The 15,424-nt window shown below is 40.9% G+C and overlaps 1 protein-coding gene across 4 annotated transcripts in view; it reads right to left on the bottom strand.

Annotated features, from left to right (window-relative positions):
- The window catches only part of SLC4A4 (solute carrier family 4 member 4), a 230,637-nt gene that overhangs the window by 85,381 nt on the left and 129,832 nt on the right, over positions 1 to 15,424 (bottom strand). For 3 of the 4 annotated variants that reach the window (XM_048942693.1, XM_048942694.1, XM_048942695.1), the window contains 3 exons: positions 11,855 to 11,990; positions 5,277 to 5,437; positions 2,417 to 2,596 (listed from right to left, as the gene is read on the bottom strand). In XM_048942693.1, the coding sequence (XP_048798650.1) occupies positions 2,417 to 2,596; positions 5,277 to 5,437; positions 11,855 to 11,990 (477 nt within the window). The remainder of the gene's footprint in view (positions 1 to 2,416; positions 2,597 to 5,276; positions 5,438 to 11,854; positions 11,991 to 15,424) is intronic. The other variant, XM_048942696.1, reaches the window with a different exon arrangement.

Raw genomic sequence — 15,424 nt, 5'->3', positions numbered from 1 at the left:
GGGCCAAGCAAAGCCAGAAAATAATTTCTTAAGAATCAGTCTCTTTAAATACAAAAGAGAAATTAATGGAAACCTAAAACACCTACTGTCTGAGTAAAGGATGCTCACAGCCATGAAAAATAAGCAGTGGCTAGAGTGAGAACTTAGATGAGTGCCCTTTACCAAAGTCAACCTCCCTGGAGAAGTAGGATATTATTTACTTTTAAATCTGTACTGAATGTCTAACTCCTTATGGTAAAGAGTCAGGATTTATCATCCAAGTGATAAGACATTGTCTATGATTTACCCTCAAACCTTGTAAATAAGTTTTAATTCCTCTTTACACTCTGAGCTTTTGATGGCTCCTCAGTGAGTGACTTTAGCTGCAGAAAGGAAAGGTTGCCAACACTCACCGGCTGCTGAAAAACAAGGAGGCTGTTACAAACATATAGTTCAGCAAAGATAGAAGTAAGACAGAGGTAGAAGGTGGATGCACGTTGTAAATAGAGCAAGTCTTAACCCTTTCAGTTAAATTGTTGGCAAGTCTGAAGGAGACACTAATCTCAGCAATACCATATAGTCAGTCCTAAAGGTTTCTTTACATTTCTACACCTTAGGAATTCCTTAAGTACTCAGAATAAAACAGTAGGCTTGGTTACTAGTTTAACCATAAGATAGGAAAAGAGTCTATCACTGCCCAAACACAGGCACTCCTTATATCCAGGAGTTTGTCTTTCAGCTTCCCTTGCAATTTGAGAGCCATTAGGCCTGACTGTGGCACTGTAAACATACCATGAGCAGGCACAAAAACAGGTCTCTATGCCACCATGACCATGAGTGCCAAAGTGCCTATGCTTAAGCAGGTGATTTGCAGTTGGAGCCAAGAATCAAGCGAGTGCATCTCAGAGTGTATTTTTTAAACAGAAGTCAGGAGCAAACAGTGGGGAAATTGTTGGAAGGCCGGAGGGGAGACAGCAGAAAGCCCCAGAACATGTGGTGGAAGAACACAGTTTTTGAGGCGAACTGAAAACAAACGTGAGTTAGTCACTGGAACAGGTTGCCCAAGGAGGTTGTGGATGCCCCAGTCCTGGAGGCATTCAAGGCCAGGCTGGATGGGTGGCTCTGGGCAGCCTGATCTAGTGGTTGGTGACCCTGCACATAACAGGGGGGTTGAAACTAGATGATCATTGTGGTCCTTTTCAACCCAGGCCATTCTATGATACGATCTGAAATGCCTGGTCTGAAAAATAAGCAGAAGGAGCAACAGTCCAACGCACAGTCCTGGTCTGTGCTCCATTGGACTCCTGCAGGGATATTCATCAAAAAGCTGCACCTAGGACATTTCTTCAATTCATGTTTCTGTTCATTTTTTTTCATTCATTCAATTCAAGACACTGGTATGTGATAAGATGCATTATCAAGAGCAATAAATATTCTTCACATGCACATACACACCTGTAGCAAAAGCCAAGGACAATGAAAAGTAGGAAATATTAATTAAGGTAATTAGTGAGGGAGAAATGTTAGAGCAAGCTTTAGAAGCAGAACACAGAAAGCTTAGAGGCCTTAGAGACAGCAAGATGAGTATCAGCTTGCTCCTTTTTCTGGGTGTTTTAAAATAGCAACTTTCAGACAAGTTTTCATACTGCAACATGAGACAGTTTGCAGAACTCGAAGACGCAAAAATTTTTTAACATTACTACTAACGTGACTGCAAATCTCAGTGTTTGAGTAAGTACAGAGCCACTGCTAAGGCCTCTATAGCTGTCTGTATCCACACACACACACACACACACACACACACAAACACACACACACTTATACAGACAACACTACATACAATAAGCACTACACATACAGTAATTTTTAAAAGAGAAACAGAGATGCATACATGACATACACCACAAAACAATTTTAGGTTGAACAAAGCAAAATGGAAATGAGCTTTACCCACACTGGACAATGATTGTATGGCAATAAAATGCAAGCTAGATTTTACTCTCACATAATTTTTGATTAAGAGTGCCATTGACACAATCTATTAAAAAAAAATAAAAAAAATCGAACACACGCAAAAGCTGCATCTCTGCCCAAGCATGTCAGATGATCAGACTTTTGGGTTCAGGCACACATAGAGTTTGTTGTAAATCTCTCTTTCCTAATGTTGTTCCTATACCACCACCTACATACCTGTTGCATCCTGCTGCCTGCCACCTCCCTTCCTCTCCCTTTCCGTCCAGTGAAGATAGGGTTAGAGCAATGTGCCACGGCAAAAGCAGCCTTCAGAGCCCAACACTGATGTGTCATCAGTGCGGGTCTTGCTACGCTAATTATGCGTTAGAAAAGCATTGTCATGGCAACAAGGTTAGTTTTTGGCAGGCAAGGTTGGTGGGTTGCTTTAAAATGGAAGGCTATAGCCAGTTAGCCTCTGCATTACCATTATCGGGGTTGGTAAACATCCTACTTGCACTGGAGACGGTCTTTCCAATGTCTGCCAGAGAACGCAGGTTGGACTTCTTGGTCTGGTGCCGGTGCTTCCTGAGCAGCGTGTAGGTGACTTTGTCCTTCATGTCTGCCTTCAAGAGCCCTGTCTCAATCTGATTGTCGACAATCATTTCTGTTGCACAGGAAGGGATGAGAGAAGGGAAAGGAAAATGAATCCCAAAGCCCAGAACTTGACTACATGAAAGGAGAGGAGAGGACGTTCACCATCCCGTTTTGAATTCTTTCCTCCCCATCTCAAAGTTACCACCAGATATACCACTTTATTTCTAATGGGAATCTCTTATAAATGTTTCTTGAAATGTAAGAATCATCTCCACCAAGGAAAACCCACCAGCCACCAACACACACCTTTTCCATCAAAATCTTTTTTTTTTCATGCCATTAAGCAGGTTGCCAAACAACCTTTCACAGGACAAGATTGCTCTTAGCTCAGAGAGAGGGCTGCTCCAACCCTGTGTTAAGAAGAAGCTATAACTACATCGTGAGTTCCAGTATGACTTCAAAAATAGCATGGCAAAAATTCTATCAGCTTCAACAAGCCCTGAGTCACCTCATAGGCCCCTGCTAAAACCTAATCTATCTACAGGAAAAAGTCCTGGAGATGAGTCACTAATTAAATCTTTCATTCTTGTAACTGAAGTAAAATGATAGCAACTACAGATGGCAGAACCTGCTCCTGTTTTCAGACAACATGTTATAGGACTTCGTCTTTAGCCTTTAACCATCATCAATCTGCAACTCACTGCTTGTTTTCCATCAATTCTTTCCTCTCTGTTCCTTTGTCCCACAGGGGAGGAGTAAAGGTAGCCTGACTTATTACAAAAATCTCTATTGTGCAATAAATTTCACATTAAGTTGTTCCCTTTATTACTTCAGTTAACATGCCATCCCCCAGGGGAAAGTGGCAGCTCTTATTTGTCTACTAGTAACTTTTATTTGTGCTAATAATAAAAGTTATGGGAAAGTGGAGGCAGAACACTCACCACACTTGCTAACTCAGTGAGGCAGAAAGTCACCTTCTTCTAAAGAATTAATGCCTCTTCAAATCACTAGAGAAAAGAGCCTCAGACTTCCATTCCAACTCAGAAAAGAACGATTATATACATGTACACAAAAGCTTTATTTTGTTAAGTGCTGTTTTTCTGCAAGCTTTTGTTCATATTTCTTGTTAGTGATTTTTGGAATGTTTCCTTAGAACAACATGCCTTTCTTTATCAAGTTTATCCTTCTCCATCTGGCAAGTATTTATTCCTTTTTGTGCTTCTGATGTAACACAAGTCAACAAACAGAGCTCCGTGCATTTTACTTTCCTGCCTGTCACTACTAGAAATCAATAAAGTTATCATGATTAAATAATTCTGGAAACCAAGCCAGCAGGCTTCTTAGAAATCCCTCTGCATCTGAGTAAGGATTTGGACTTACAGCAGCACAAGTATCCCACATAGAACAGTAGTACAGCAACAGCAGCCACCAATTTGTGAGTTAATGTCCCAGAAATTACATTTCATTTGGGAGATGAAAAAGGTTATTCAAGGTGACATCTCAAAGTGACTTCAACCAGAATAATTTATTTAAAAAAAAAAAAAACCAAAAAACTTTGTAATGTCATGTACTGGGGTATACAGACACAAAAAATACAGGAAGACAATGCCATGTCAAGCACCTACAAAAATAAGCAGCTCAAAACTCCGTAGGTAGCTTCTAACTTCAACTCTTACAAACTAATCCAATACTTGTCACGTGATAATTTTATGCCAGGAAAATACTAAGCCTGAGATTAGGATTCAAAGCATTAAGTTCTATGGCATTTTTTTTTCATTTTGCACTTCTACACCTCTTCACACAATGCCTTCTAAATTCAGGATACTGTTTAAATGTATCTCCACTGGATGGCTCACTTCTTAGATTTATTTTCATATGACTTTCCACACATCACTGGGAACATGGTATAGCTCTCAGCAATGTCACTGAGCATCATCCTGGGCCACAGCTATTTTGACTGCAAAAAAACCCTGCTATCCCATTCAGCAGAGGGAAGCATAAACTGATCCTGTGACTGCTCTTCATCCACCTTTGTCACAGAGGAGCACTTTTATTTTAAACCTGCTTCTAGCAGCCCAGCCTGCAAATTCATCTGAAAACAGTCTACAATCTGACCACATGAGCCCTAGATTGCAACTGTTCTGCTCAAAGCAATACATGATGGGCATTCCTATTCTGAGTGAGGTAGCCTCTTAAATGTCACATTTCTGGTAGTAAACAAATTCATCCAGTGTATGCCTTTCCTTTCAAACACGTCGTAAATTTAGGATATCTACCTCAGGATCCAAATGATTCTATTTAAAACCAAAAGATAATTCAAAGCAAGCATAATTATCACTGAAGCAGATTTTTTCACTCTTCTTCCTGAAATGAGAATAATGCTTTTCAAACATTGGCTATCCTTCTCCTGCTTGGAGGTTCTTCTAGGTTTCTGTTATTCCTAGGAGGACTATTTCTTTGTTTTCCTCCTTTAATGAAAAAGTAGTGTTTTTATTATACAGTGAAAATGGATGGGCTGCCTTCAAACTCCTACCCCTAATAAGAGGGGAAAAAGCCTAGGATCTTCTAACACTTATTTCATACTTTGTTCCAGGAAGTCTTTGGCAATAATAAATTCTTGAGTATTTCATTGAAAACAAAGGAGCAAAAACAGCGATGCTCAGTTTCTTGCTTTCAAAGGAAACCACCACAGAGGTCAATTGTAAGCTGAACTGAATTGTTTAGAGCAAGAACCAAGGAAGCTTACTTACCCACTACCTGAGGAAGAGAAGAGGCCTCCATATCCAGCATTATTGAGCCCTTCTCTATGCATGTCCTTAACTCAAACAAGCTGTGCAGGGATAATGTGGCCACATGAGGTTTACTCCATCGTTCCCCACCTTGTTCTACCTTCTCCTCGAACTTTATCCACCTACAAAAGGGCAAAGCAATGAGACTGTGTTAAAGCTGTTGCACCCTGTGCATGGATCTGAAAGAAGCAAGACAGCTGAAACATCACAACATACCAACGAGTTCAAGCATACACATTTTCCCACGCATCTCTAAGCCCACAAATCCACAATCAAGTTGCAAAGGCTTAATGAATTGGTATGTGTTCGTTGAGCAGTGATAATGCTTGTAAACTACTGCAAATGAGAGGTAAAGCATGTTATCTTTAATAGCTTTCACCAAGACTTAAGCTAACACCGTTTACCTCATGTTTGCTCCAGGTCAAGAATACAGAGGCAGTTTCAACAACTCTGCTGGCATCTCCTTCCCTCCCCGGGCTGCACACCCAGCACCTAACCCAAGCATGTCTAACCTGCAGACACCCATGACCTAACCCAATACGTTGCATCATGTCAAGTAAAGCTCTAGCACTGCTTCAGCAGCTCCAGGTAATTAAATTGATGCTTAATAACCACTCTGAAGTAGCCAGGGGTGCTGGAGAAGATAGAAAAAAAAATCAGCATTTCTGGAAATAGGGTGACTTGCATGTGAGTATTCAAATCTACACAATACAATCTGAAAACTTCCTCTCCTGTTTAGGAAATTGAGTAAGGTCAGAGCAGGAAAAGTGTGAGGAAACCACAGAGAATGCTAAGGCAGAAAAATCAGGAAATAGATCTCAGCTTTTACATCCCTCTTCTTTCAACTGCCCACAATCCTTGCCACAGCTCCACTGGATAAGACTCAAGTCATCTTCAAGCATACGAGCAGAGGAAAAGCATCAGGGCTTTGCCAAGACTCAGCAGACCAGCCACCAATCGGGAGCATTGAACAGTACCAACAGGAGCAAGCTGGCACAAGGCAAAGAGCAGGGGGGAGAAGCAGATCCTAAGTGGATCTGAAGATGCTCTGGAGAGGACAAGCAAACCACCAATGGAAAAGACAGAAATTAAGGGTTTTGTTGTTTCCCTCTGTTTGCTCTCCACTGTTTAATCATTTAACAAAGCGAGGCTGAAAAAACAGAAAGCTCATCTCTCTAGCTGAAGGTTCAAGCAAAGGTTAAATAGGTTTAATACTGCTCTGTACAAAACACTCTTTACACCCCTAAACCCGTGTCATGACTGCAGGCAAGCAGGAGCTCTAGCCCAGGGATTGTGCCCCAAGACCCATGGCGGGGGCAGTCAGGCAGAGCACGTCCCGCTGCTGCTCCAGGCTCCTGCCACTGCCAGCAAGGTGCTGGCACAGAGGGGGACACAGCTGAAGAATGCATACACAGCCCTGAGGGACACAGAGAGGGACATTACACTCTAGCCTATTAATAAAGGTGAGAGAAATGCCAGTGGCAGAGGCAATGTTTGAAAAGCATTATTCTCATTTCTTTATTGCAGCACCTGGCTACAGCTTCACTGCGAGCACAGAGAGCAGGAGGAAAAAAAAAAAGTGTTTAAATGCAACTCAATTGCAAAGCAGAAGGTGTTCTAATCCTGTCCTGAGATATTATTTTAACATATTTGGCTAAATGAAAATTCCAGTGACTAATACAAGGGGATTATTAAGAAAAAAAACATACACTTAAGGGTATGGAAGTTTGCAAACTGGTTCAAAAGAATATTATTAACACCAAGTGAAATTATATGCAAACCTGAAAAATGTGTTATTTGAGGATTAATTAATTATGCTTTTCAACTGCATTAATCTCTTTTGAGACTTTGTTTTTAAAAAGCCGCATTTTAACCCAAGCAATGAGACTGAACTTAATATCTGAGAAATAAGGTTCTATTCTGTCCACAACACTTGAGTGCTTGCTAGGAAAGCAAAGGGATTTGGGCATCTGCAGATCTGTGGAGTTCAGAGGACATGTTCTGTATTTGTTTGTATAGTTGTGTGGGTAGATTGAGTCAAGTGCAATGAGATGCTCTTTACCCTGCAACAACAAAGGCTGCAAATTATAAAGGGTTTGTACCTTTGGTGAAAGTTTGTGTAATTCACAACTATCAATATTTGCTTTCTGCGTACTTTCCTGATTATAACACAAAACTTCAAATCTGTTGGACCTGCCACCAGACAGATTTAGCAGAGTCTCTCAGCTTCACTGACAGTCACTCAGCTCTTCCAAAACATTATAGAGCATGGAATAACCATTTTCCTAGGGAGAATCTGTGCCCATCCACTTCTTTGAAAACTGACTGAGATGCTCTCCAAATGGTCTGAAATAGCTTTGAATACCACATTCTGAAGTCCCCTCTGAAGTCCTAATGCACACATATATGCAAGTACTCAGGCAATGCTTTCCACATGGCCCTCCACACAAGTAACGAATTTTATCTTTAGTTTGTTTTGTATTATTATTCCCCACTGCACACTTCACCTACCTAAATACTCCGGTTTACCAAAGAGCACGAGCTTACAAGCAAGCGGGCACCTTCAGTTTGAACTGAACCAATCTGGTGTGCTATTTCATCCACAGATTACAACTGAAGAGATAAATATGAGCCAAATCTGAAACAAAGACAGCCCAATCCACTTCCCAGGAGCCAAAGGTGCCACTCTGAAGGCAAACGTGGCTTTGAGGACATTGAACAATGTGGTCATTCCTCATTACACCAAGAGGAATCCATGGAAGATTCACTCCTGCTGCAATATTTCTCAACTAACCTACCAGAAGATACACTGCTACTGTACAGTTATCATCAGCTATCCACATCCCCTCTCTTTGATAGAGATTTGAGGATACACCAAGAATACCTGTTAATGTTTAGAAAATGAGCCTAAACATACTGAGACATACATTTGGCACTTTGCGTAGCGTACATCTACGTTATGGCAAAAATCATTCGCTTGCGCCAGGCCACAGAAGCACCATTAAAAACTAGGACAAAGTAGGACACTATGTGCTATCAGAAATAAACAACCAGAAGACCATACATCAGGCTAAAATGATTTTTTTTTTTTTTTTTAACACGTCACGCTGCAGAAAAGCTCACACCCAGAAAGCTGCATGGGAAGTAGGTGAGCACTGGAAGAAAGCACTGGACTTTTAGGGTGGAGGAGAGTGGAAAGGACAAAAGAGACAGTTGTAGAGTTAAGTTTTCCAATTAGATGTATTTAGGATTATACATCTCAGAACAGAGCCTCCTGAGCGTTGAAGGCAAAGGTGCCTGCATCCCAATGGTAACGTGCTGTTTCAGGGCAAAGCTAGAAAAATTCTAGTGACCACATTAGAAAAAACTACAACGTAACAAATAACATCCACGTTGTGTTATGACTCTTGGACCTTAGAAACTAAACTGCTGACTCCAGCAAAGTTGGCACTGTGGACTTCTGAAATCTGGAACGTATTGACCACCACCAGCTCCAAAGGGCAAAGATTTGAGAGAAAAATCTGCCATCGGTGCACTTGGCTGCCTCCAGAGTAACCTCTTACTCTTCAAATGTATCTCTGGGAGTCTTCAGTATGTTCAGTGTGCACATATTGTAAAGGCAATTATATCTGCTAACCAATACGCAGGACCCATCTTTCTTATTTTTAAGGCTCTAAAAAGGATTGCATAAAAGGTATGATAATATTAGAATGGGAAAAGAGGTGAAGGATGTAAATGTACTGCTTGAGAGAGCTTATGTAAAGAAACAGACCATAATTAAAGATTTGAAATGCCTATCCACCAGCTCACATATCTTTCATTCCTTCTCACTGTTATCTCATGATCTTCTTCCCATCTCCCTGCCTTGTAGAATGACAGTCCCCACTATGGTGCACACACCCTGGTTCCAAAATGTACTGAACTGAGCCTCAAAATAGATGGTGGCCTCCAGATATTTCAAGCCTTTCCCTTTTAATAGTTTGCACTGTATCCTTTAGCTATCAGTGAAATGCAACATATGCATATCGGTGCAAGAACTTGTAATCAATTTACTCGGTGTGGATGGACAAGCTCCAGAAAAAGCCCAGCTGGGAATACCTAGCAACCCAAATCTTCAGGTTACCTTTAACAGCAATAAACCTTCCCTTTTACTGCTCTATTTTTAATGCATTTAACACAGGGCTGTGTTATGAAGCACTGTCTACAGTGAGAATGTTCTTCCAAAATGTTTCTTTATTGTTAACCATGGCTAGATACCATGCTAACAGACAAGAGGATCATGAAAAGGAGTAGGACATCTTCAAGCCCTGGCCACGGGCTGACCTTACCTACTACCAGAAATGTGCACAGGGAGGAATGGTATGGCACAGGGAGGAATTTACACCAGGGCTGGAGCACAGACCACTGAACTCATGTGAACTCATGTGAATAAAGAATCAAAACAACAAAAGGACCTTTTCTGGAAGCATCTTTTAATCAGTATCTTGCAGGTTCCTGACAGAAATTTTCCACGACATACTGGTTGTTTTTCTGCTGACTGAAATGCCTCTAGAAGGGACAGTACCCACTTGCTGAACTCTGATGATTCAAACACTTCTCTCCTGACAGCTTCTACCATCATTCAAGTCAGACCCAAAGCTCCAGTGAGCAGCAGAGCAGGCAGCTCCTGTACCTGCTGAAGTAGAGTTAGCCAGCTCAAGCTGGTACGTCCTGCAGCAGAGCAATACAGTAGCTTTCAGCAGGTTTGGTTTTGCCAGATTAAGTCATTTCAGGAAGATAGGGAAAAATCCTGAACAAGAATGCAACATGAAAGATCACCATCAACAAACTAACACACACACATCAGGAAGTTAGCCAAGGTTAGGAACTACACTGTGCTTGAACATGGCATCTCTTCTTTCAGTATGTAATATACACATACTGTTAGAAAGAATTGTATATACAGCTCCAATTAGCTCTTCTACTGAAGATGTGTGAAAACACAAAACCCGAAAGCATTACCAGAGAAGAAAAAAAAAAAAAAAAACCACCTCTTTTTCTCTCCTGATATCTGATAGTAAAAGAGCATCAACAAGTTCCTTGGAATCTAGAAGCAGATGTCTCTGAAGACATGTATTTTGTCATATGTCATGCAGGACATATCACTCTCTCTCTTGATGGCTAGTATTTGTGGATTCCAGGAAAGCCGAGCTCCCAGTATTAATATGGAAAGCAAGAAAACATATAGTGCTCAATATGAAGAATATCATTAAGATCTGAAGTGATCTTAACAACAAAAACAATCTTTGTTGATCTTAACAACAAAGCCTCAATAAATTGTCACTAAAAACCCTTCTTAAAGATCTGTACAGGGGTGGGTGGTACATATGACAAAATGCAAGTGCTGAACTAACGATAAGAGGCATGAAAAGCAATAAAGGGAGAAAAGGATGACCAATAAGAAAGGAGTTGAAGGGTAAAAGGTGAAAAGTCTTTAAATAGGTTCTGCAAGTGATATAGAAGTAAAAATAAAGATAAGGGGGTAAAGGAGTAGGTGGTGGAATGGTTCATCAGGTAAAGATTAAGGTAGCCAAACAAGATGGACTGACTACCTCTGAACACAGCAGGGGCCCTAAAGACTGGAAGGTGGTAAAAGGGCTTAGCAGAGCCACAAAAAGGGAAATAAAAAGCCCAGAGCTAAGAGGGGGATTGGAAATAGGAAAGGCAAAGCCCTCGGCTGCTCACCAGCTAGTTAAGAACCCCCTTCTAGGGAAAGGTTTCAGCCCTTGACAGCATCTGCAGTTAAAAGCTTACCTTTCAAGGCAAGACCAGGAAAAATATTTTCACTGTAGAAAAAAAAATTAACATCACAAGGCTAGAGGAGATAAACAGCAGCCTTTAGATCCTGTATCCTATCCAACGGCTCCTTTTGCAATACTCAGGAATAAGCTATAGATAACTTGTGTCAAATACAGCACAAAAAACTCCATTCCAGTCCTAAACCAGCACCGCTAAAGAAACAAGAAGAGAATTTGGTCAAAAACCTCAAAGTGGGCAATTCAAACCAGCACTTAACACACATCCTGAATGATTTCCTCAGAAGAAAAAATCTTCAGGATCTTTTGCCTATTTAAAATAAATTTTCATCACTAACGGAGTAAAAAAACATTCCAACTTGGGCTGTGTGGTGGAGCCAGGCTAAAACGTACTTTTGAGTAACTGAATTAAAAGTTTTAATACATCTACAGATGTATTTATTCCAGAGATGTTTTATTCTTGCCCTAATCTCGTCACTGTTTGCAAAGCACTAGGTAAGTCCATATGGATTTTCACTCTCCATATACAACCCATTCAAGTAAATCTGGCACTCCAATTTTTCTAGACTTGGTTTTGAATTCATATTGAATCAAATCCTTGAATTCTCTGATTTATCCAGGAAAGATAATTTCACCCATAAAGGCTCTTTAGTGTGGATTTTCCAAGCCATCCAGTAATATGGACATTAGTACATAAAGAGGAATTTCTCATGAGATTTCTGAGGTAAAGGAAAACCAACCCACCTTGCAGTCTCCTTCCATTCCATTTCTTGTCCATCAACGGCCAGAAGCTCATCCAGCTCCGTGAAAAGCTGCGGGGGTGCCGGGCTGTCATCTTCCTCTCCCAGAATGAAGCGGACACGTTCAGCAGCAGGGGAGACTGCAGAGGTGAAAATACTGCGGTTAACAGCCTGAGAGATGACCAGGGATGTGCGGCTTCTCTCCTTCCCCTTCTCCCCAAAGCCATTCAGTTGTTTCTCCAAGCCGTCTTTTCCGTTTGACATCCTACTCGTGGGACAGAGGGGCGTGAGCGAGGGTCTGTGTATCACCCTCTCTTCCCTTCCTCGCCTCTCACTTACTTCTTAAAACTTCAAGCTGGGAGTAAAGTTCAGGAAAACTTGCCTCTTTCTACAGTCCTTAACTATGTCACAGCAATTTGCAGCCCTTGTAAAAAGAAAGAGCTATCAAGCTCAAAACCAATATGCTCTATGGTGCGTGCCCAAGGACCTTTAGTACTCTGATCAGCTGAGATCCTTAGCCCCCTTTTTTATATGACGTAAAACCAGTTTCAGCCAAACTGTTTTGGGGCTTATTGTGGCAGCATCCCATAGCCGGCTTTCCCCTCCCTGCCAGCCCAGCTCATGCTCTCATTGGCCCGCAAGGCAAGCCATAACCTTCCCAGCCCTATTGCTAGAAAACACGGGAATATTTAACAGAAAGTTTGTCTCATCTATACATGAAGAATGTGACTGAATGCATTTAGTCAAGCACCAATGAACTGAAAAAAAACAACTGTACCACTGGGAACAGAGTTGGCCATTTAGACAAAAGGAACTATAGCCAACACATGCTCTTCTGGTAGTGCAAGTGAAAGTCATCTGTGCTTACGGTAAAGAAAAATTAGCAGAAGCCCCTTCCTAGTTAAGAAACAGATGCAACTCGAACAATTGAAAACATGGCCGTATGCATGCCAAGACCAAAATGCATCTCCCAAAGGCACCTGAAGCCCATGCCCCAAAAGCAGCATCGCTGGAGGACTTCTTGGGGTCTACAGCTTTTTTCTTATCATATCACTTTAAAATGAAGGTGCGATACTGTGAAATTTAAAGACAGACATCTTTCTGAAGAAATGTTTATTAGCATTAGAGTTTAACAGCAGACCATGAACTTTGAACAGTCCTGCTAAAAACTCCTTTCTTTTCAAAAGATCAGCTGTCTGTCTGTTGCAATATAATTAATTACACCGGTTGTCCAATCAACACTGATTCTTCAAGGGTAAACAAAGTCTCAGTGTGTAATGTGAAAAATGAACCAGGAAGAAACATACCCTTTCCTGTTTTGTCACATACCTATATGTGTGTATATATATAAAATACACACACACAAATAATAACAATAATAATCATAAAAAAAGCTTCCATAGCTTTCTTCTTAAATTATTATGCAAGAGTTGATGCTTGAGTTGAAGCATTCCTTCACCAGTTAGGGTGATGATGCCTTAACAATACAAAAGTCTTTTTTCAATTGAAAGTATATTGACAGTCAATATAATAAACTGATATTATTTTTGTAGTTGGCAATGCTTTCGTTTCTTTTTTTTCCCCATTACACTGGTTTTAATGCTGCCATTCACAGTAATATAGCAGTAGGAATAAACCTCACCAAAGGGAATACTTTTCCCCCAAAAGCTTGGGAGCCAAATGGTTTTGCTCAAACTATTCAGAACTCTCCTGCAGTGAGACAGAAGACCAGGCTTACTCCTGAAAGCAGTACACTTCTAGAAACAAGAAGTTTCACAATCTAAGGTTTGCCCTAAAACACCTACAGGCATGAGAGGCCTGGTTGTAAGTTATGCACATTTACCACCCTTCACCTCCATCCAGCCTCTGGCCTCACGGGACAGGTGTAGAAGAGGCAGTACAGCCTGAGGATGGATTCTTGGAAAATACACATTAATGCTTTGGTAATTAGCACTCTTATACAAGCACTAGTTCCTAGAAACCTTTTTTTTTTTTTTTTTCCCCCAGATATGTTTCTCAGGATCTATGATGTGCATAATGAGTATTTAATTACTCAGTTTGAGTGTAACAGATGCTCTTTGTGTAACAGCTCCAAAATATCTGCAGACACATAACCTTATGCATGAAAATTTTGCTTGTAATTATAAAGGCAATTAGGATTGAAAAACTGCATCTAAAACACATTTAAAATCAACATTTGTATAAATAATTAAGATTTTCCTATTCTATAAACTCAATTAGGCATCACACTCAAGCTTGTCTTCATACAGCCAGCTCAAATCAACCAGTGGCGCCAGGATTTTGTGCTGAAATCAATGTATCTGAGCACCAGAAGACAGGTCTCAAGTTCTGGGTTTGCCACACCACTTTGGCTTGTGCAAAACCACTTCATCACTCAGTGCCTTGGCTTCCCATGGCCAAATCCCAGCCTCCCTCCTCCTGTTCTGTTCAAACCACACGTGCTTCAGGGCAGAGATCTCTCACCATGTGTACATATGGAAAATACCTACTAAAACAGTCCAAAGTTTCAGCTAAGCTATTTAAATACAACTGTACTAGTGGATTGCTTATAATCTAACAACCCTTTTTTCCCCCCATTTCTGAAATGCTTCAGACATGAGCATGTACACAGAGATGCACACCTTCCACAACAAACTACACAGTTAATAAAGACGACACCTGTCCGAAAGAACACCAAACAGCTGATAGCATGAACTTGCACGCTTCTATGATATGCTTTCAATTTATCTACAGAGCAATCCTAGGAAGCAGCTGCTATTCTCCTGCCATTTGATGGTTTCACAGTGACAGAAGGGGTCTAGGCAAATGAAGCCTCAGCTCTTGCTGAGGGCCATTTATGGGTGTCTGAACTCTGCTGTCATCCTCCAGATGAAGAGCAAGACCTGCTGGCAAAGTACTCAGAAGTTTAATCAGCTTTCCTCTCAGTACACATTCTAAAATTCTTCACAGAGTTTAAATATCACAGCCAGAAAAGCCATAAAATGGATGTACATCTTATAGCTTCAAAAAGCAACTTGGAGCACAGCAAGCGGCTGGTGCATTCAGCAGCCAGTAAGAGGAGTTTCTAGAACTGCTACAGGTACTGGTTGTGGCCAATAACAAAATTATGTTGTTTCACTCGTTTTCAAGTGATTGTTATTACTTGGAAATGTTACTGATGTCTGATCCTGTAACATGGTAATTCCACAATGGGCTTCAAAATTTTGCTCACTGGGCTGTGTCCTAAAATGAATTACAGAAACACTCTCACTCTGGACATGCATCTCAAGTCACTCCTTTCTCTCCTTCTTTCCTTTGTTTTTCCTAATTTCAGATTAGCTGCTTTTAGCACAAAAGATAAGGTTCAAAATCCAATTAATGAACTTGCTGGGTCACAGGTCTCCTATGGCTTTGCTTTACCACATGGTCTTTATTGCGATTTTGTAGGTTAATGGGCCGTTTATGGGTTGTTTATGTGCTCTTTAGCAAGGAGAACATATTTTCATCCTAATCTCCCCAGTGAACACTCTGTGCTAAGCACCGTGTAGACAGCTGAGTATCAGGCTTAAAGCAG

This window comes from Lagopus muta, chromosome 4 (genome assembly GCF_023343835.1).
Source record: "Lagopus muta isolate bLagMut1 chromosome 4, bLagMut1 primary, whole genome shotgun sequence".
In the NCBI taxonomy this organism is placed as follows: Eukaryota; Metazoa; Chordata; class Aves; order Galliformes; family Phasianidae; genus Lagopus; species Lagopus muta.
Note: the sequence above shows the minus strand (reverse complement) of the source record. Positions and strands in the feature narration are given on the sequence as shown.